The 22241-nt window shown below is 49.0% G+C and overlaps 1 protein-coding gene across 1 annotated transcript; it reads right to left on the bottom strand.

Annotated features, from left to right (window-relative positions):
* Nucleotides 1–1825: 1825 nt before the first annotated feature.
* Nucleotides 1826–7832, bottom strand: LOC122494785 (sialic acid-binding Ig-like lectin 14). The gene is made up of 7 exons (XM_043600233.1): nucleotides 7688–7832; nucleotides 7236–7610; nucleotides 6734–7012; nucleotides 6340–6384; nucleotides 3475–3732; nucleotides 3230–3365; nucleotides 1826–3085 (listed from the first exon to the last, which is right to left on the bottom strand). Exons 1-7 carry the CDS (start codon nucleotides 7722–7724, stop codon nucleotides 3016–3018), a joined length of 1200 nt encoding a protein of 399 aa, XP_043456168.1. The 5' UTR covers nucleotides 7725–7832; the 3' UTR covers nucleotides 1826–3015.
* Nucleotides 7833–22241: the final 14409 nt, after the last annotated feature.

Below are 22241 nucleotides of genomic sequence, written 5' to 3'. Positions count from 1 at the left end.
ATGGACACTGGTCGGCTGCCAGCTATTGAGGAAGAAGGAGCTGTGAACACCGATGCACAAAGATCCGTCAAAGTCCCTGCTTTCCATCCTCTGGGCATCTATCTGCCTAGAAGGGAAATTGCTGGATGGAGCAAGATTAGAACTTTGAAACATGCACACGGGGGGGGGCGCCTGGGTGGCTCTGGTGGTTACGCGTCTGACTTCGGCTCAGGTCATGATCTCACAGTGAGTGAGCTCGAGCCCCACATCAGGTTCTCTGCTGTCGGCAAGAGCCTACTTTGGATCTTCTGTCCCCTTCTCCCCCTGCCCCCTGAGCGTTCCCTCTCTCTCTCTCTCTCTCTCTCTCTCTCTGAAAACAAATACAGAAACTCAATAAAGGCTGGAAAAATTAAAATATTAAAAGAAAACATGAACATGGTGATGGGGATGTGAATTCACGTGACTATTCGGGAGAAGGCTTTCATGATATTCTCTGCAGCTGATTACACGCCTACCTCGTGATGGAGCAGAGTGCGCTTAGCGTTCCTTCTTTTTCAGTGAAACTTTCCTATCGGGGGCGCCTGGCTGGCTCAGTCGGTGGAGACTGCAACCTTAGGGTCATGAGTGCACACCCCACGTTGGGCATGGACCCTACTTAACCAAATTTAAAAATCATATAAATAAATCATCACAAATAAAAGCCAAACCCCGGGAACAAATGCAGTCACTGTATTTTAGAATAAACGGATGGCCGGATGTCTAACCTACGATACTAATTAAAAGCAAAAACTGGGGTGCCGGTGTGGCTCCGTCGGTTAAGTGTCTGACTCTTGATTTCGGCTCAGGTCATGATCTCATGGTTTGTGGGTTAGAGCCCTGCATTGGGTTCTGGGCTGACACTGCGGAGCTTTCTTGGGATTCTCTCTCTCCCCCCTCTCTCTCTCTCTATCCCTCCCCTGCTCTCTCAAAAGAAATAAATAAACATTAAAACAAGCAAAAAGAATACCAAAACCAAAAATGAATTACTGATGCATGGAACAACATGGATACACCTGAAAAACTTAAAGCTGAGAGAAAGAAGTCGGACCCTAAAGCTTGTGTAGTATCTGAGCCCCCATTCGTAGCGCACAAAAAACGGGCGCTGCGGATCTGCAGGGACAGAAGAGAGGGAGGCCATACAGTTGTAAATGTGTGACTTGAAGGGGCCTAAGACAAAGCGCAATGCCTTCAGCTGGGCACTCAAGGCTCCAGCATTTCTCACCCTGCCTTCTCTCTCACGGTGATCCTGTCTCTGGTGCTTCCGGAACTCCTGCCACGTGGCGGGCAAGGGGCCCTCCCCTTCATCTGCCAGGGCCGTCTCAGGTCTTGGCACAGCTCCACCCTGACTGCCCGCCCACCGCTCACCCTCCCCACCTTAGTGGTGGAACCTGACCACCAGGAGGAAGTGGAAAGAATCTGTAGGTTGAGCTTGGTGGGGGAAGCAAGGGTGTTGACACAGGTAAGCACTGATCGAGTTGCACTCTTTAGATTTGCATATTTTACTCTATTTAAGTTAGGCCCCCAAACACAATGAATAAACGAAAAGTCTTGGTTAGAAACTGTTCAACAAAAAAGAAGAGAAGATTAAAACATAATTTTGCTCTAGAAATTTCTATAGACATTAAATGATAAAATCAATTGTTATGTCTCACTTTTAATCAAACTCGTATATACAATTTTTTATTTTTTTAATGTTTATTTTTCAGAGAGAGAGAGAGAGAGAGAGAGAGACAGTGTGAGCAGGAAGGGGCAGAGAGCGAGGGAGACACAGTCAGAAGCAGGCTCCAGGCTCTGAGCTGTCAGCACAGAGATTGACTTGGAACTCGAACCCACAAACTGAGATTATGACCTGAGCCAAGTCAGACGCCCAACGAATGCACTGGGCCACCCAGGCGCCACTGACTTGTATTTATAATTACACGTGATGTTCTGGGGGTGCCTGGGTGGCTCAGTCGGTTAAACGTGCCACTCTTGATTGAGGCTCAGGTCAATGACCTCAAGGTTCATGAGTTCAAGCCCTACATCGGGCTCTGCACTGCCAGTGCAGAGGCTGCTTGGGATTCTCTCTCTCCCTCTCTCTTTCTCAAAATAAATAAATAAACTTTAAAAATCCTGTGATATTCTCTTGCAATTATTATGAGGTAGGCGTCTTTCGGGTGGGAAAGACGCGTTCCTGACTCCACCATGCATTGACGTCTACACTGAGCAGGAAATCTGGGAGACCAGAAAGTCGGGGGTTAGGCAGGTAACTTCTGGGTCATGAAAATAAGCCTGAATGAAGCTCATTCCTTTCGCAGGGGCAGGGCTGGGGATGGAGAGCAGGAGGGTGGGAGGGGTGACACCAGCAAGGAGGAGCCGGCTGAACAGAAGGAGTCACCCACAGGCACAGACGGGGGAGAGGGGGTGCCCGCGGGGTGTGTACTAGTCAGATTGTTCGTTTCCTGTATCTTGTGACTTTTGACGTGTTAAAAATCTTGCCATCCCTGGGGAGACGGCCCCTCCAGGTCGGGCCGGGTCTTAAAGGTAGCAGAGGGCTCAGTCCCTTCAGAGCAAACCAACCAATCCCCAGCGTGTCCCCCAAACACCCCTTTTCTCTCACTCCCACACCAGGCCACCATTTCCCCTACCCTAAGACACCCAGGACAGGAACCAGACACCTAGAGCCCCCCTCTAAGCCAAGGCCCCCCCAGAACGACTCAAACTAGCTGGTCCCGAGCTGCCCTCCCGGCCTGGCGTTTCCCACAGGTCTCTGTCGTCTCTGACGAGGCTTCCCTGCACCTGCCTCTGCCCCTGTGGCCCTGAATGGCGTGGCGTGCCACAGCCCCTGCTGAAACCTAAGTAGTCCCTTCTTCTGATGGCGCGGCCTCCCCACATTGTCACTCGGTCCGCTCTCCAAATTAAACTCCCAGGAACTGAGCAGGCTTGAGTTGAGAGCTTCCAGGAAGAAGCTGACCACGAGGGCCCCATATCTGTCCCTCTGAGCTCCAGGGCCACACCTCAGTCCCGTCTCCAGAGGGAGGGAGGCTCGGTCTGGACTCTCAGCCCTGCTTCCTGGCGGCCTCCACACCTGCAGGGACAACATGGGTCTCAGATCAGAGAGTTGTCCCTTTCATTCTAACTCCAGGAGGGTGGGACAGCTGCGTGCCACCTGGAACTCAGGGACTTCCTGGAGACTGCCCTGGGGTGGGGGGGGGGGGACAGGCCCGCTCACCTGGTGTAGTAGATCCAGGTGAGGCCATAGGTGAGGAGGAAGCCAGCCCCCATGAGGGCCCCTCTGAGCAGGGTGAGGACCAGGGGCCAGGAGCCCTCTTGCTCGTCAGTCACACAGTTGCAGGAAGACGGGCTTCCTGGCGAAGCGGGGGACAGAGGATGAAGTCCTGCCCACAGGCCCCAGGCCCTTCCACATCCCAAACACCCGCCAGGCTGTCCACCCCCACAACCCGTGTTGCGACTCACTCTGCACAGAGAGGCTGAAGGAAATGTGCTGGGAGCCCAGCGGGTGCCGAGCCTGGCAGGTGAATTCCCCTTCATCTCCAGCCCCTACGTGGGGCAACTCCAGGACCCTGGGTGCGGAGGGCTGGGAGGCGCTCAGGGCTTTCCCCTCCCGGGACCAGCTCAGCACGGCAGGGGGATTGCTGTCAGCCACGCAGACCAGCCGCAGGAACTGGCCCTCCAGGACCGGCAGCGACATACCGTTGCACAGCGTCTTGGGGACTGGGTAAGAGATTCACCACAAGGCGGGTGGAGCCGTGACATGAGTCCCTTCCGGATTGTGCCCGCAGAGCCAGCAGTGGAAAGACAGGGCCATGCCACAAGGGCTGATGGCGGGGCTACTCGTGGCTGATTAACGACCCTGGCGGTCAAGTCAGGCCACCAGAAAGAAGGGGGGCTGCGCTGAGGTGGGGAGGGTGAGCCGTGGGCGGGCAGCTCCCGTGGAGATGTGCCAAGACTTGAGGGCCTGGCACGTGAGGGGAGGAACACCTGCGCCTGGGCAGGGAGAACCAGGACAGACACCGTCCCGATGGATCCCGGTGGGAGAGAAGGTGGGGTGAGCCTTGAGGGCCGGACTGAGCGCCTTGAGCTTTGCCCTGAGGTTACTGGGAAGCAGTAGGGGCTGTAAGCAGGGGAAATGCAGAATCAGCACTGGGTCCAGAGAGATCCTGCTGGGGCCAAGTGGGGAGTGCAGGGGAGGGATTAACCAGGAGGCAGGGAGGCTGAGAAGGAGGCTGAGGCGAGGGTTCAGGGTCCAGGAGCAGACTGGAGCTGGGTCTGGGGCCAAGGGCAAGAAGAGGGGAATGATTTGGGAAGTGAGGTCCTCGAGACTCCCTGACTCGTGGGGGGATGCTGGCAAGGAGGGGACTAGAAAGTTGTGAGAGGCACCAGGATAGGGTCAGGATAGGGACGGGGGCACAGGTGGAGACAGGGACAGAATGAGCAAGCCCACGAGAGTGGAGACAGAGAGAAACAGGGGTCCAGGCTGGAGCTGTGGGGAAGGGGAACATGGAAGGGTCCACCAGATCAGAGAGGCAGGAGAGCAGACAGCAACTCCAGCCCAGGGAGCAGAACCTGGAGAGTCAGAAGGTGGAAGGGAGGCTGCCAGGGAGCGGGGGAGGGGAGGGGAGGTGTGGGAGGGGAACCGCGGGGAGTTGGTGCCTGATGGACACAGTTTCGGTTCTGTGAGCTGGAGGGAGCCCTGCAGACCAGTTGCACAACACCACGAATGGACTGGACATTGCTGAGCTCTACCCTTAAACACCCGGAAGGTAGTGTTACCTGTGTCTGTTTCGCTACAAGTAACATAGACTTTGGGGCGCCTGAGTGGCTCTGTCGGTTGAGTGTCTGACTCTCGATTTCAGCTCAGATCTTGATCCCAGGGTGGTGGGATCAAGCCCGGCATAGGGCTCTGGGCTGAGCTTGGAGCCTGCTTGAGATTCTCTCTCTCTCTCCCTCTGCCCCTCTCTCTCTCGCGCGCGCGCTAAAATAAAACTTAAAATGAAGTTAAAAAACCACAGACCTTAAAACTAAGGAAGAATGGAGAAGGTCAAAAGGAACCAACGTCCAGTTATAGAACAAATAAGTCACGGGATGTAACGCGCAGGCACGGAGACCGTAAGTAATAGCGGTACCCCAGACTTGAAAGCTGTTGGGGCGCCTGGGTTGCTCAGTCAGTTAAGCGTCCGAATTTGACTCAGGTCACGATCTCGCGGTCCGTGAGTTCGAGCCCCGCGTTGGGCTCTGGGCTGACGGCTCGGAGCCTGGAGCCTGCTTCCGATTCTGTGTCTCCCTCTCTCTCTGCCCCTCCCCCATTCATGCTCTGTCTCTCTCTGTGTCAAAAATAAATAAACGTTAAAAAAAAATTAAAAAAAGAAAAAGAGGGGCGCCTGGGTGGCGCAGTCGGTTAAGCGTCCGACTTCAGCCAGGTCACGATCTCGCGGTCCATGAGTTTGAGCCCCGCGTCGGGCTCTGGGCTGATGGCTCAGAGCCTGGAGCCTGCTTCCGATTCTGGGTCTCCCTCTCTCTCTGCCCCTCCCCCGCTCATGCTCTGTCTCTCTCTGTCTCAAAAATAAATAAACGTTAAAAAAAAATTAAAAAAAAAAAAAAAGAAAGCGGCTATGAGCGCAGATCTTAGAGGTTCTCACCACAGGAAAAAAGAACAGTAACTACGTGTGGTAAGGGATGTTAACTGAACTTGCTGTGGTGATCATGTCACAATACAAATCATTATGTTGTATAGCTAAAACGAACACAACAATACAACGTTATGTGTCGATTAGTCCTCAGCCAAAGTAAAACATAAACAATACATACAAACCAGAGAAAAGAAGAGGCAGCAGCCAAAAGCAATACAGGGTCCATGATGGGAGACGCTGGTGAGGTGGGGGGGGGGGCAGACCCAGACCACAGGGCTGAGGAGTGGGCGAGGGTCTCAATCCCCAAGCCCTGAACCCTGAGCCCTGAGCACGCAGAGACCCAGTTCCTATCACAGCCCCAGGGAAGAGAGGCTCTTTCCTGCCTGTGTTGTGTCCCTGCAAATTGTGGGTGGTCATCAACTGCGGTGTGGCTGAGAGGGGTGGGCTTCTGCCCTTTGTTCCAGAAGCCCCGTAAGTGAAAACCTTGGACGGGGTGTTCAGACTTCCCCCAATGTCCTCCGGGAAAAGGATCCCAGGCCTGGATCCCTCTTCCCCCCATTGCCCTCTGGGACCCAGCCCTCCCTCCAGCACTCATGGGAGACAGTAAGCCAGATGGTCCCTTGCTGGGAGCTGAACCCCCACCCCCACCCCAGGCCAGGCCCCAGCCCCGAAGAAGACAGTTCTTTCCTACCTGTGACATTGCTGAAGATGCTGATGGTGAGGTTGTGGGGGGCATCTGGGGTAGAAAGATATGGTCCTGCTTCAGAGGTGAGGATTGGGATGGAAGCTGACCCAGCACCCCCAGAGGGGTGGGGAGCACTGTGAGGGGGTGGGGAGCACTGAGAAGGGGTAGGGGCGCATTGGGAAGGGGTAGAGACACTGAGAAGGTAGGGAGCACTTGGAAGTGGTGGGAGCACTAAGAAGGGGTAGGGGAACACAGAAATGGGTAGGGGAGCACTGGAAAGGGGTAGGGAGCACTGAGAAGGTGAAGATGGCCGTCCTTGCCGTCTCCCCTCCCTCTACTCCCAGAACTGCTCAAACCCCACTGTCCTGAGGGACCCAGCCCTCCCCCAACAAGCACTCACAGGAGACATTGAGCCAGATGGTTCTTTCCACGGTGGCCTGAACTTCTGGCAGTTTCACCTGACAGGTGAGCTTGGTGCCATGGTCCTGCGGCCTTGGGGTGAAGGCCAGCACCGAGGAGTGCAGGGTCTCGGGGTCCAGCGAGTCCAGAGCAGCCCCCACCCAGGAGAATGTGAGAGGTCTTCCCCCTTCGCAGGACCCCGGCAGGCTGCAGGTCAGCTCTGCGGGCCAGCCAGACTTGAGGGGCTCCGGGAAGTGGATGTCGGGTTCCTGTGTCAGGGCTGAGGAGGAGACAGGGAGGTGCCCGGGCCCCAGGGAGGTGGGGACCCACGGGGTGACCCTGAGAGGGTCCGGGCCTCAGGGCCCAAGCTGACCCCGGGCCCCGTTATCTCTTCCAACCGTCCCAGCCGCAAGACCCGGAGCAGGGAATGTTCCGGCGTCCGGTGCCTGCTCTAAGAGGGGGTGTCCGCATCCCAGAGCCCTCCCCCGGGGCCCCTGCTGTACCTGCCACCCGCAGAGTCATCGTCGTATGTGTGTAAGTATATCTCACGTCTTCTCCTCTCTCCACTCGGAAAAAGTAGACTCCCTCGTCACTCCTCATGGCGTCTCTGATTCTCAGGGAGCAGTTGTTGGCCCAGGGGTCCCCGACGAGGCGGAATCGGCCCTGGGCCTCTGTCCTCACTGCTCTCTGTGGGTTGTTTGTAGCCACCGGATAACGGTTGCTTGAGGTGTCCCTATCCTGGAACCAGTATATGTAGAGCATCGTCCGGGAATACCACGGGTTCCAGGGGTAGGAGAAGGAACAGGGCACGTGGACACACAGACCCTCCTGCACGGTCACGGATTCCTTCACTCGGAGCTGGTACTCTGGATCCTCCCCTGGGGGGACATGGAGGCTCAGCCGGGGCTCCAGCCCCTCCCACCTGTGCCCAGCCCTCCTCCCGAGGCCCGCTCACCCCCCAACAGCAGGGGCAGCAGCAGCAGGGGCACCATGTCTGCACCGGCCAGGGCAGGAGCCCGGATCCAGGTCCTTCTGTCAGGGAGGGAAATGCCCCAAATGTGGGGTGAGGCCAAGGAAGCCCCAACAGGAAGCCGTGTGTGACAGAGCTGTGGTCACCACGGAAGGGGAACTTGGGCAGCACAGGCCATGGGGTGGGGGGAGTAGAGCGGAGCTGAGAAACCATCTCCTCCTGCCTCCCTGCCTGTTGCAGGGGAGCCCGGGAGTAACTGGAGATGGACCGAGGCCTGTCTAGGCGGATAAGGCCCCAGAACGGTAGTAGCCCTTTCCTCGGGCACCCTGTTTGCACAGGGAAGAGAAGGGAACACCACCTGGCTAGCTCCCTGGGATGGGAGCCCATGGGCGCTGGAAGAGATCAGACAAATGCATTATCACACGACGGGGCTCTAAGGAGAGGCTCCCAGGCTGAGAAGCCAGGCGGCATCAGGGAAGGTAAGTTCTCAGGGACAAATACATCAGGTAGACGTCACTCGGTCCCCAGCAGTCCCTAGAGATGTGGTTGCCACCAGTGACCCTGTGGCCTCCTGACCCCTTGGATATGGGTCCCCCTTCCCACCACTGTCCTCATCCCAGGCCGCCTCAGACTCTGGCCCTGGTGTTGACACAGAGTTGACCCGAGAGCCGGGCATTTGGAGTGTGCGGGTTGAGGGCTGGAGTCACCAGGTTGGAACCCAGACAGCTATCTACCTACCACTTCTCCTGCCACCTGCTCAACTTTGCCAAAATTAGTTAGCCTCGCAGTGCCTCAGTTTGCTCATCCATAAAATGGGGCCACTACTGCACATGCTATGTGACCTTAAATGAGTTCACGTGTATCAGATGCCTAGGGCAGTGGCTGGCACTGGGTATTTGTTCATCCAAATTCTGTTTCCTGGACACCTCCCATGTGCCAAGCCCTGTTTTACAGCTGGAGACGATGCGTTTGGGAGTGGAGGTGGGGGTCCAGAGCCAACAGTCAAGAAAGAATTCTTGAAATGTCTTTGGTGCAAAAAAGTGATTTTATTAAAGCACAGGGATAGAACCTGTGGGCAGAAAGAGATGTGCTGGGGTTGTGAGGAGTGACTGGTTATATACTGTGGCCTTGGGGGAGGGAAAGGCAAAAGGGAAGTTTCCAGAAGGACTTTCATATGCTAAAGAAGACTCACAAGAGGGGCACTCGGGGGTGGCTCAGTTGGTTGAGTGTCTGACCTCAGCTCAGGTCATGATCTCAGGGTTTGTGAGTTTGAGCTCATCATTGAGCTCCACACTGTGCACAGCCTGCTTAGGATTCTCTCTTTTTCCCTCTTCCTCTCTCTCTCTGTCTGCCCCTCCCCCACTCACACTCTCTCAAAACAAATAAACCTGAAAAATGCAAAAACAAAACAAAACAACAACCAAAAAAAGAAGACTCACAAGATACTAGAGGCCTTGCTATTGTCAAGCTAAGGTTGTATTTTCCCTGAGTAAGACATTAACATGAAAACAGTGGGGATTTCTGGAGAAATGTTTTACTCCACTGCCTCAGGTATCTATCTGTCAATGGGCTGCAGGTTATAAAGAAACTTAATTTTACCTCCCATTTCCTTCTGTCTTTGTTTCCCACATCATCCCCCCCTGAACCATTTTGACCCTGAAACCTTTAAGGTTGCTGAGGGTGGAAGGTCTCATCTGTAGTTTCCTCCAGCTGAACAGGGGCTAGAGATGTCCCCACCTATGGGTCAACGTTGGTCAAGTGGGGTATTTATATACACCAAAGGCAGAGGCAGCCATTCTGAGGTGGACAACATATATGAACCTCCTGGAGTAGAAAGGATCATCTGTCAGCTACAAGTTATAGCAGTATAGGAGTTTGGGTACCAGGCAGGGAGACACCAGAAACGACAACAAATTAGGGTTAATATTATTATAAGAACAAGCCTGATAAAAACAGCCTTTGGTAGTTAATCTGAACTTTCCTCAAGGCCTTCATTGTTGTTAGAAGAGAAATTTGAGGTTTTCTACAGGTTCACAGGAATAAGGAGGTGCGTCAGCTGGCATACTAGATTCCTTTGAGGAAGGTACAGGTTTAATTCCTGATATGTCAGTCCATGAGGAATGTCCTTCTAACTTTACTGCCGTGGAAGGGAGTACATAATATGACCCAGTAGGAGTCCTTCCATTTTGGAGTTAAATCCCCCGTTGTATTAGACTTCCAATTGAAACAGGGTGCTGCCGGAAAAAAACCACCAGACGCCGAATAGAAGCGAGGCAAGATTTTATTCACAGGAGGGCCAAACCTGACCTCCTGATCTTAAAGATAAAAGTGCAGAGAATGGCCCCGAACAAAGGCAGCAGTGAGCTTATATGGATTTTAGCAAGTCAGAATACGTCATTATTTAGTTAACCAATTATAATTTACAGCATTTCATGGTAGCCAATTATATTGTGACATACAGACCTTAGTTTTGGTGGGAACCTATCAATTTAAAGTTCTTTGTCCTTAAGAGGATTTAAAATGACCAATCATAGCTAGACACCTGAGATACCGTGGGGCAGTGAGTACGTGACTTTTTACATGTTGGCCTTGCCTAGGCCAGATCTTGGTAGAAGGGGTGGGGGAGCGTTTTGCATCCTGTTATCTATTTAGCAAGCAGGCGAGGTCACAGAAGCGAGATAGGGCGGTTAGTAATTTCCGATAACCCTAATAGGGAACTACATACGCTTTTGTCTCAATTATTCATGAAAGGTGAGTTTAAGCCGAACTTATATCAATAAGCTTTCTGATATAAGTTGACCTATTACACCGATTCTTTAAAAAAAATTTTTTTAATGTTTTTATTTATTTTTGAGAGAGAGACAGAATGCGAGCAGAAGAGGGCAGAGAGGGAGACACAGAATCCGAGGCAGGCTCCAGGCTCCGAGCTGTCAGCGCAGAGCCCAAAGTGGGGCTCAAACTCATAAACCATGAGATCACGACCTGAGCTGAAGTCGGAGGCTTTACTTACTGAACCACCCAAGTGCCCCGAGATTTCCAGTTCTTTAAATAAACTAGGTCTCCTGAGTTTATATGGGATGGGTTTCTAGTAACTGTCAGATCAGGTTTAGGGAGGATATGGTTTGCATATTCATTTAGAGATTTATGAATTAACCCGGCCTCAAGCAAATAATTTAACAGAGCATGATAGTCTTTACCTATTGATAGGTCTACTGTGAAGGAAGGCCTTTTGGAAGCAGACTGAAAACCTTAGTTTGGAGAGCCATAGCCAAATCAAGACTAATTCTTTTGTAAAACAAGTCCAGTTTTAACAAACTTTACATTGGGGCGCCTGGGTGGCTCAGTCGGTTGAACCTCCGACTTCGGCTCAGGTCATGATCTCATGGTCTGTAAGTTCAAGCCCCACGTCGGGCTCTGTGGTAACAGCTCAGAGCCTGGAGCCTGCTTCGGATTCTGTGTCTCCCTCTCTCTGACCCTCCCCTGTTCTTGCTCTGTCTGTCTCTGTCTCAAAAATAAATGAACATTAAAAAAAAAATTTTGGGGGGGCGCCTGGGTGGCGCAGTCGGTTAAGCGTCCGACTTCAGCCAGGTCACGATCTCGCGGTCCGGGAGTTCGAGCCCCGCGTCAGGCTCTGGGCTGATGGCTCGGAGCCTGGAGCCTGTTTCCGATTCTGTGTCTCCCTCTCTCTCTGCCCCTCCCCCGTTCATGCTCTGTCTCTCTCTGTCCCAAAAATAAATAAACGTTGAAAAAAAAAATTTTTATAAAAAAAAAATTTTTTTAAACACCAAACTTTACATTATTTACATAATGTAAATAATTATTTACCTAAGCTGCCTAATTATTTACATAAGCTCAGCAAGAATAGTGATTGGCCATATAGATCTTTTAAAATCTGCTTTGTTGGAACTTTTCATGAGGAATCTAAGTTGAACTTTTAGTAGCCTCTCTAGGCCAGAAGCCAAGCCAAATACTTGCCATCAGACAGGCCTGTAAGGCCTGTAGAGTTGGGTCAACTCCTCTTTACGAGGTCCCCAAGATATCCTGAGGTTCCTGCACCTGCCAGGAAGTGACCTTCTTTACTCACCTGGTGAGGCTGCTGGGAACCCTATAAGCAAGGTATCAGGCCAACATTTCCAAGGGACTTTATGACTCCACGTTTCATAAAGTCAACCTTAGTTCCTTAAAGTCACCTGGTTATATCTGAGTCTATGCATGTCTCTCAAATAGGACATTCCAGAAAAAAACCCTGGTAAAATAACCAACGTTTCTAATGGTGTCCTGTTACATGAAGAACAGATTCCTTTTTTTTTTAAGTTTATTTATTTTGAGAGAGAGACAGAGAGAGCGGGTGGGGAGGGGCAGAGAGCAAGGGAGAGAAAGAATCCCAAGCAGGCTCTGCGCTGACAGCAGGCTCAAACCCACAAACCATGAGATCATGACCTGAGCCAAAACGAAGAGATGCTTAACTGACTGAGCCACCCAGGAGCTTCGAAGAACAGATTCTTACTGAATTTATGTGAATAATTATGATGGCCATGAAAGAAAGAACACTCAAGGGGAGTTTTTTGAATTTCAGAAGGTTCAGGTAGACAGAAAAGTTAAATGCTTCAATTTGTTCACAAATGAATATTTTGTCACTTTTTTTTAAATTTTTTTTTCAACGTTTATTTATTTTTGGGACAGAGAGAGACAGAGCATGAACGGGGGAGGGGCAGAGAGAGAGGGAGACACAGAATCGGAAACAGGCTCCAGGCTCTGAGCCATCAGCCCAGAGCCTGACGCGGGGCTCAAACTCACGGACCGCGAGATCGTGACCTGGCTGAAGTTGGACGCTTAACCGACTGCACCACCCAGGCGCCCCTTGTAACATTTCTAAAGGGGTCACAGATACCTTAAGAGAAAGTTTCCTTAACGTGGAAGGGCAAACATTAGAGAACAGCAATATTTTAAACAGGAGTCACAAGAACTACAAATGACAAAAAGACTCAAAAACGGACAAGGTTAGAGATCTGAGGAGAGTGCGTTATGATGCAATTGACAGGGAAATTCAGTCGCTTCCGTGGCACACAACACTTCAATAATTAAGACTATCAAGTGATGCCCTTATACCAAAATATATTAAAACTTTAGGAATTGCCTAGCATATCTCTAGAATAGTTATAGCATTTACCCAAATGTAACCCAAGGCTTATTGTTTGTTTAACCACGGTGACGATAAAAGATTGCAAAAGCAAATAGTTAGGGTTATTTGGGTGTTAGCAAAACCTAGTTCCTTTAATACTGAGAGGGTTGACTGAGTCATCAAAGACCTGATAAAGACAAAATATAAAAACTGGTTTTCTGGGCAGACAAAAGAGGAAAAACAAAAACCTTTGTTTACATTTTCTTATCAAGAGCAGACCAACAATCCAAGAAAGCTTTTTTGTTTTTTTTAACGGAAAGAAAGCATAATTTCAATCTGATACCAGTGTACTTTTAAAATCCATTCATTTCAACTTTGGTCCTGACCACACATAAAATTCCTTTCCAAAGACTTCCCTTCATAAACCTTTCACAAGAACTTTTTAAACCAGAGTTTCTTTATTTCCATCTATCTAACTACATTTAGCAGAATTTTAACTCTTAGAAACCTTCATCTCCAGTGAAAACTAGTAGTAACTGATTGTGAACTGTGATATCAGAATTCTTTGGATGGCAAACTCAAGTATTCTTAGTTTCTCTGTAATAAGTAAGAAACAAAAGCGTTCAATAATCAATGCTTTAGCATTTTATCTCATTTGGAAAAGGCTTAAATGCCCAATGAATTCAATCCCATTTATCATGCAGGCAAAACTTCAGAGTTTCAAGTTACCAAAGGCTGAAAGCGATCTTAACAACTACCCATAAAAACCTTAAGACAGAAAAAATTAACCATCATTTTCAGTCATCTTTTTGTTGCCAAATTGCAACAGAGAAAACATGAGTTTGTTTGACCTTCAGTAAACCTAGGAAAAATAAAAGTTTCATATTTAATGCTGATAACTCTAAAGGCATGTGTATCTTAATTAAACCAACAAACTCAAGTTAGATTAAACACCAAATCCTGTTCCACTTGGGTCCACTTAAAAGACCACCAACTTGTTCCCCGTGGTCAATTTTTACCTGGGCCACTGGTGGGGAAATCTGAAGTGGGTGGTCCAAGGCAGGTGCTCTTGCTCCTTGACAGAGAGGAGGGGAGGAGGAGCCAGTGGTGCCAGAGGCACCGAGGATGGCATACTTACCAGTTACAGAGGCTGCACCGAACGTGGTGCAGAAATAGGAGGAGGAGGGGGAGGCAGAAGAGGCGAGGTGCTCCCAGAAGGCAGAAAAAGAGGCTTCCTGGTTCTAAACCTCATCAGCTCAGACAGGTGAGCAGACACCATGTGTGTTCTTTTTTTTTTTCCACCAAAGTGGATATAGCAGTCCGTGTTGGGCCTGAGAAGACAGAGAATTTCCTGAAACAAAGGGAGTTTCACCAGCTGCTTGGGAATATTACTTAAAGCCCCCATCCCAAGGTAGACTTATCAGAGACACTTGGTTCCAATTAAAGTTATTAGCTGGGTGAATGAATGAGGGAGAAGCCCCCACATCTATTAGGAGAAGAATAGTGAGAGACAGATGGTATACTTTTCATTAGAGGTGGCCTGTATTTCCTCTAGCAATGTGGATTTATTCAGAGGAGTCCTGTTCAGATAATAAGAGGCCCTTAGCTCTCGGTCCTGATTTAGAGCCATAAAGGCCTGGATCTAGGGCACCTCCATTCATTTGCCCTGTTTCCTGCAGAAGAGATCTAACTGCTAGATCCTACTGAGGCCATGCAGTGTTACAGAAGATCAGTCCTTTCTCAAATTTTACAATCTGAGTTGTTTCCAGTGGGTTAAAAAAAGCATCCCGGGGTGCCTGGGTGGCTCAGTTGGTTAAGTGTCCAATTTAAGCTCAGGTCATGATCTCACAGTTCATGGGTTTGAGCCCTGCATCTGCACTGACAGTGTAGAGTCAGCTTGGGGTTCTCTCTCCCTCTCTCTCTCTCTGTCTCTCTCCCACTAGAACTCTCTCTCCCAAAAATAAATAAATAACACTTTAAAAAAAAAAGGCATCCGAAGGGAGAGTCCTTGGGGACTTAAAGAAGGTCAGTTACTAAGAAAATCCCCCCCCCCCCGACTCGTGGTGGTGTCCCACACAGCATATGTCAGAGGTTCCTGGTGTCAAAGCGGCCCAAGGCATCCCTGGAACTAAATTGCTATGATCACCACCTGCCATAAAGGCCCTGTAGAAGAGAGGACGGCCCTCCCCCTGCTTCCCCATTGCAGTCTAGACTACAATGGATGCTGGCATAGGGACTGAGTTTGCCTTGCTGAGAAGGCTGTGAAGAACCCATCATTTTTAACCCATGGAAAACACTGGAAAAGTTTACAAGGTGAAATTACCCACTTATGTAGTAGAAAACAATGATGGAAAACAGTAAAGCTAGAAATCCATCATTATCTAAGTGACATTCCAACACACGTAGTCCTTACAGCCAACTTCCTAGCAAACAGTCTCTGACTGGGTTTTAATTCAGTCAGGTACTGGTTTTGACGAGCTTTGCGGGAGGTCCCACAGCCAGAAGCTGCTAGACTAGAGATGTGGAGGGGATCACATAAGACCAACGAGGAGAAAACCTCACAAGGGAGTCTTAAGATTGGAAGCTATGCTAGTCACTTTGGTGGCAGTCCCGTGCCCAAGATGGACAACTTTGTGTAAGGACAGGAATAAAGAGAGGGCATCAAGTTTCTGGGCCTTATTACCATTTCATCCAGGCTACTAACTTCCAGCCAAAAGGCAGGCTTTCTCCTCCCCATAGAGTAGCCATGGGCTAGAGGACTGCAGCCCGAGCAATTGACATGAAAATGTTCCAATAAGACCATACTCCTTGAAAAGCCCCTGAAATGAGAGTAAAGGAAGAAAAGAGAAAATACTCAGCAAATTTGCACCGAAGCTCAGAGTCCAGATGCAAAGACTAGGAGTCCCACGTTGGACACCAAAAATGATGCGGTTTTGTAGCGATGGTTGGATTCAGAGCCAACAGCCAAGAAGAATTCTTGAGATGTCTTTGGTGCAAAAAGGTGGTTTTATCAAAGCACAGGGACAAGACCTGTGGGCAGGAATTGCTGCACTGGGGTTGTGACAGGTGACAGATTATATACTACGGAGCTGGGGGAGGAAAAGGCAAAAGAGAGGTTCCCAAAAGGATTTTCATTTGCTAAAGAAGACTCCTAGTGAAAGGGCGGGCCTACGCCAGCCGACTCCATCTTGTTCTGTGTCCTTCACCTTGACCACACCTCCTCCCCTTGAGTAAACCCCCCCTCACCTGCCTAACAGGAATCGGACCCTTCCCCAGGACCCTTCCCCAGCCAATCGGCTGAGGCCATAGCCATTACCTCACCAACTGCCCCCAGGCCCCAATAAAACCTTTGTCCTTTTGAAACTCGCTCTTTTTCCCTGGTATCTCACCGCTGCGTCCGTGCAGGTAGGGGATTGAGCTCGAGCTAGCTCGAATAAAGGCTCTTTGCTTTTGCATCGGACTCGGCTCCCTAGTGGTCTTTGGGGATCACAAATTCTGGGCATAACACTAGGATCCTGGAAGCCTAGCTATTGTCAAGCTAAGGTTGTTGTCCTCTCTAGTGAAGCATTAACGTTACGGCAGTAGGGGTTCCTGGAGAAATGGTAGACTCTGCCTGCCCCAAGTCTTTGTCAATGGGCTGCAGGCTATAAGGAAATTTAATTTTATCCACCATTTCCTTCTGTCTTTGTTTCCCACATCACATACAATGGAATATTACTCAGCCATCAAAAAGAATGAAATCTTACCATTTGCAATGATGTGGCTGGAGCTAGAATGTACTACGCTAAGCAAAGTAAGTCGATCAGAGAAAGACAAATACCATGTGATTTCACTCATATGTGGAGTTTAAGAAACAAAACAGATGAGCATATAGGAAGGGGGGCGGAGAGAAGAGAGGGAAACATACCACAAGAGACTCTTAACAATGGAGAGCAAACTGAGTGAGGGTTGATGGAGGGAAGTGGGTGGGGGGTGGGCTAAATGGGTGATGGGTACTAAGGAGGGCACTTGTGGTGAGCACTGGGTGTTGTACCTAAGTGATGAGTCACTGAATTCTACTTCTGAAACCAAGATCGCAGGGTATATGAACTAAAATTATAAATAAATAAACAAAAAACCAAATAAAAGCATCTTGATTTCCTTTTGGAGGACAGCCATCGTCCCATTATCAACCCGATTCCCTATTCTATGGGTGAGTCTGTGAACCAACACTAACCAGTGGGCATATTTCATCACCGATAACACCCACGGTCAATTTGTCGGCTCCTGGATGAGCCTATATCCATTTTCCTCTAACGAGTTTCCAGGACTTCTGCTATACCTTCGGGAAATATAGCTGCCCTGTTTCTCCTGGGGTCTCTGAAAGGGTAAGATTCAAGCCTGGAGCTGTCAGGGCCCAACTGGACTACAGCCTGCCTGAGAACAAAGCCAACAGAGGAGAGCAGAGCTGCAGGGGTAGCAAATTTTTTTAAAGGATTTCGGTGACATCGACCAAGCTCTAGAACCCTCTGTGCCACAGGCCAGTGTATTTCAAAACCTTTCAGCCAGCAGAGTGTGTTACTGTGATTTATAATAAGAAATATATATTTGGTCACTGTCCCAGTTCCCGGCAGAAATGTCCTAAAACCCTTGGAGAATTTCCTTAGTGAGGAGAGCAGATAAAGGTTTCTTTTGTTATGCTAATTAGGTAACTTGGAAAGCACCTAAGGGGTGGAGCTGGTTGCCAGGGGGAACAACCTTGCTCTTAGGATGTTGGGACTTTCTGGGGGCATCTGGGTGGTTCAGTCAGTTAAGCATCTGACTTCTGCTCAGGTTATGGTCTCACGGCTCTGTCTCCCCCTCTCTCTGCCCCTCCCCCACTTGTTCTCTCTCTCTCTCTCTCTCTCTCTCTCTCTCTCTCTCTCTCCCTTTACCCCCTCCCACAAAAATAAAGAAATATTAACAACAACAACAACAACAAAAGGAATGCTGGGACTTTCAGTCCGAGCATGTTGACTCCCAGGGAAGGGAGAGAGGCTGGAGGTTGAGTTCAAACACCAGTGGCCAATGATTTAAGCATTCAAGCCTATATAATGAAGCCTCCGTAAAAACCCAAAAGGACAAGGTCCAGAGAGAGCTTTCAGATGCATGAACCAAAACGCATCCGTGTGCCACCGTGTAGGGTCCCAAACTCACAGGGACAGAAGCTCCTTTGTTCAGGACATCACCCTACGTACCTCTTATCTGGCTATTGATTCCTAGCCTTTGATATTCTTTGTAATAAATTGGTAACCTAGTGAGTAAACAGGTTTTCTGAGTGTGTGAGCTGCTCTAACCAATTAACTGAACCCAAGGAGGGGGTCTTGGGAGCCTCTGATCTACAGCCAGTGGGTCAGAAGCACAGGTGACAAGCTGGGACCCCTGATTGACATCTAGGGGAAGGGGGTGGTCTTGTGGGACTGAGCCCTTAACCTGTGGGATCCTAGGCTGTTTCCATGTAGCCAGTGTCAGAGTTAAGTTGAACTGTAAGACACTCAACGAGTGTCCGAGAATTTCCTGGATGTGTAAGGAAAAAGACGTTGGAATTGGGAGAATTGTAGTGAGTTAATACTTTTTTTTCCCCCTCCATTTGGCCAGTTTGAACTGGGCTGGTCTTACACGTACTCAAAAGGTCTAACATCCCCTCTCCACTAACCATCGTGCCCATGCCCGCTTGCCTCAACCCCTGCAGAGGCAGAGAGAGGTTACCTGCTCTGCCTCAACCCCTGAAGCTGCCAGCACCTCCCTGTGAAACTTGACTTCACTTTCACAGCTCATAAGCCTTCCATGGACTTCCGGGAAAGACACTGACATATGTTCATGCTTTAAAAAAAAAAAAAAAAAAAAAAGTTAATTAATTATTTTGAGAGAGAAAGAGAGAGTGTGGGGGGAGGGGCAGAGAGAAAGAGAGAGAGAGAATCCCAAGCAGGCTCCCAGCTATCAGGGCTGAATCCCACAAACCATGAGAACATGACCTGAGCCCACATCAAGAGTCAGATGCTTAACCAACTGAGCCCCCCCTGGGGTGCCCCCTGAAACAGTTTTAGTTCATTGGTCGCAGTTTAACATTTGGAGATCTCAGGGCGCCTGGGTGGCTCAGGCAGTTAAGCATCTGACTTCAGCCCATGTCGTGATCTCACAGTTCATGAGTTCGAGATCCATTTCGGGCTCTCTGCTGTCAGTGCAGAGCCGGATTTGGATCCTGTGTACCTCTCCTGCTCACGTGCTCTCTCTCTCTCTCTCAAAAATGAATGAACACTAAAAAAAATTCGGACATCTCTTCCAATAATCTGAATGTCCACCCTTTCTTGAACGTATTGATCCTCTGGCGTTCCCATATGACAGATCAGCTAGGGCTGAACGGAATCTGCAGGGCCTTAATCGGCGACATTCTCCCAGCCATTGCCGTGGTCTCAGTGGAACTGGGGCCAAAGCTCAGGTCCCAGTTGTCAGCATGTATGCCTGCCCCACTACTGTCCTTTACCGCACGTCTGCTACCTCATTTTCTGTCCCTGCCTTTCTATTGTAGGGGTTTGATTTTGCATCTGCTGGGAAAATAGATGCCCTGACTCATGAAGCAAAAACTTCATTTCTCAGCCACGGATCTTGTTGAACCTGAGGCAGGGAAGCAATCAAAGTCCAAGTGTGCCCCCTGCTGGACAAAGTGTGCTCAGCACGCTTGGCCCGTAAACCATGGAGTGAATTCCTAGGATTCCCAATTTAGATGCCTAAAAAAACGCTCCAGCTCTCTCTTCCAACACAATTTTGACAAATAATAAAGGAGAAAAAGAAAAGAGAATGAAAAAATTATAAAGAGGGGTGCTCGCCTGGCTCCGTCGGTGGAGTATGTGACTCTTGATCTCAGGGTTGTGAGTTCGAGCCCCACATTAGATGAAGAGATTACTTAAAAATAAAAGATTTTTTTAAAGAGTATTTATTTATTTATAAAAGAGTATTTTAATTTATTAACTGCAGGAAGCAAAACAATGGTAGGCTCTAGCAGCTTCCACTTATATGGAAATTGAAGAAAACTTATATGAGCAATAATAAGAAAGCAGAATACAGGGGCACCTGGGTGGCTCAGGCTTGAAGCATCTGACTTCAGCTTAGGTCATGATCTCACAGTGAGAATGAGCCTCGTGTCAGGCTGTGCGCTGCCGGTGAAGAGCCTGCTTGGGATTTTCTCCCTCACTCTGTCTGTCTCTCTCTCTCTCTCTCTCTCTGCCTCTCCCCTGCTCGAGCAGGTGCATAGGTGCGCGCGCTCTCTCTCAAGATAAATAGAAATAAAACTTGGAAAAAAAAAGAAAGAAAAATGCAAATGGAACTGGTAAATCGAGGGCAAACTATTAAGGAGAAAATGATGACAATGAAAAATTAAAATGGGACTTAGAAGCATAAAATACAAGACTCCACACACAGAAAATAAACACGAGTGGCATGGCTTCCAAGTTCAGGAAAATCACACGGGATGCGGGGGAAAGACCCAAAGGGTGAAAATAATGAGAAGGACGGTGACAGCTCTGGAGGAACCACATTAGAGAACTCTGTTCAGCTCCTTGCTAATAAGTAAAACACGTGGGATGAATGGATGATTTTTCAGAAACCTAAGTTGCAAAAATATTCCCAGGAAGAGATGAACATGTTAAATAGATTGGTCACGATGAAATAAACTGACAGAGGGGCGCCTGGGTGGCTCAGTGGGTTAAGCGTCTGACTTCGGCTCAGGTCATGATCTCGCGGTCCGTGAGTTCGAGCCCCACGTCAGGCTCCGTGCTGACAGCTGGGAGCCTGAAGCCTGCTGCAGATTCTGTGTCTCCCTCTCCCTCTCCCTCTACCCCTCTTCTACTCATGCTCCGTTTCTCTGTCTCTTTCAAAAATAAATAAACATTTAAAAAAATTCTTTGGAAATAAATGGACAGAAGCATATTATTTTAAACTATCAACAGACAGACGATTCTGATTCCACATAAACTAAAGATAAAAATTAAAACTTCCTGGGGCACCTGGGTGGCTCAGCTGGTTAAGCATACAACTTCAGCTCAGGTCATGATCTCATGGTTTATGGGGCCGAGCCCCCTGTCAGACTCTCTGCTGTCAGCTCAGAGCCTGGAGCCTGCTTCAAATTCTGTCTCCCTCACTCTCTGCCCCTCCCCCACTCACGGTCTGTCTCTCTCTCTCAAAAATAAACATTAAAAAATGTGTTTTTTTTAATAAAACTCCCAAATTATCTTTATAGAGTCAGCACTGCATAATATAAAAATTGAATATGGTAACACAATAAGGGAAAACTACAGACACATAGATAACAAGCAATAGAAACCTCCAGTACTGGGCGCCTGGGTGGCTCAGTCAGTTGAGCACCCAACTCTTGGTTTCAGCTCAAGTCATGATCCCAGGGTAGTGGGATTGAGCCCCATGTTGAGCTCTGCACCGAGCGTGGAACGTGTTTAGGATTCTCTCTCTCTCTCCCTCTGCCCCTCTCCTCTACTTGTTCTCTCTCTCTCTTCTTCTCTCTCTCTTCCTCTCTTTTCCTCTCAAATAAAAATAAATAAATAAAAGAAACCTCCAGTTTCTTTTATATAATTAAATAAATATTATACAAACACACACACACACACACACACACACACACACACACATACCATGGCCAGATAGATCTCCTAATTTTCAGATACCTTTCCCAACAATAATCCCCTTACATAGGATTATTTCCTTTAATTTACAGTTCTACTTGGGCGCCTAGCTGACTCAATCAGAAGAGCATGGGATTCGATCTCAGGGTCGGGAGTTCAAGCCCGACGTTGGATGTAGAGATTACTAAAAAATAATACATGAACTTAAAAAAAACCTTGAGGGGCACCTGGGTGGCTCAGTCGGTTGAGCGTCCGACTTCGGCTCAGGTCACGATCTCACTGTCTGTGAGTTCGAGCCCCGCGTCGGGCTCTGTCAGAGCCTGGAACCCGCTTCAGATTCTGTGTCTCCCTCTCTCTGACCCTCCCCCGTTCATGCTCTGTCTCTCTCTGTCTCAAAAATAAATAAACGTTAAAAAAAAATTAAACAAAAAAAACCCTTGAGAGTTCTACTTACCAATCTCTCAGGTCACATAAAACCAAAGACAAGTTAAATGCTTCCTTGTAAAACACTGCATTGGCAGCCTACCCCAAGACCTACGCCTTGGGCCACTGCTCTCTGCCATCTTTACTCATTCCTGAAGCAATTTATTCCAGTCTGAAGTCTTTAAAGACAACAAAATGCTGGTAACTCCCAAATGTGTACCTTCCTTCTGATCCTCTCACCAAAGCTCCAGGTTCCTCAATTTACTTGCCTGCTTGGGGTATCTAATATGTCTCTTAAACTCATCATGCTCAAACCTTAGTCTAGATTTCTGCTCCATGTCTG

This window comes from Prionailurus bengalensis, chromosome E2 (assembly GCF_016509475.1).
Source record: "Prionailurus bengalensis isolate Pbe53 chromosome E2, Fcat_Pben_1.1_paternal_pri, whole genome shotgun sequence".
Classification (NCBI taxonomy): Eukaryota; Metazoa; Chordata; class Mammalia; order Carnivora; family Felidae; genus Prionailurus; species Prionailurus bengalensis.
Note: the sequence above shows the minus strand (reverse complement) of the source record. Positions and strands in the feature narration are given on the sequence as shown.

Bases quoted from the DNA above. Each gene is read 5' to 3' on its own strand.
- LOC122494785 (XM_043600233.1), bottom strand. From the start codon at position 7,724: ATGGTGCCCCTGCTGCTGCTGCCCCTGCTGTTGGGGG. The intron at 6,385-6,733 runs GTGAGTGCTTGT...TTTCTACCCCAG, and splicing joins CATCTGGCTCAATGTCTCCT to ATGCCCCCCACAACCTCACC. The intron at 3,366-3,474 runs GTGAGTCGCAAC...CCGCTTCGCCAG, and splicing joins CTTCAGCCTCTCTGTGCAGA to GAAGCCCGTCTTCCTGCAAC.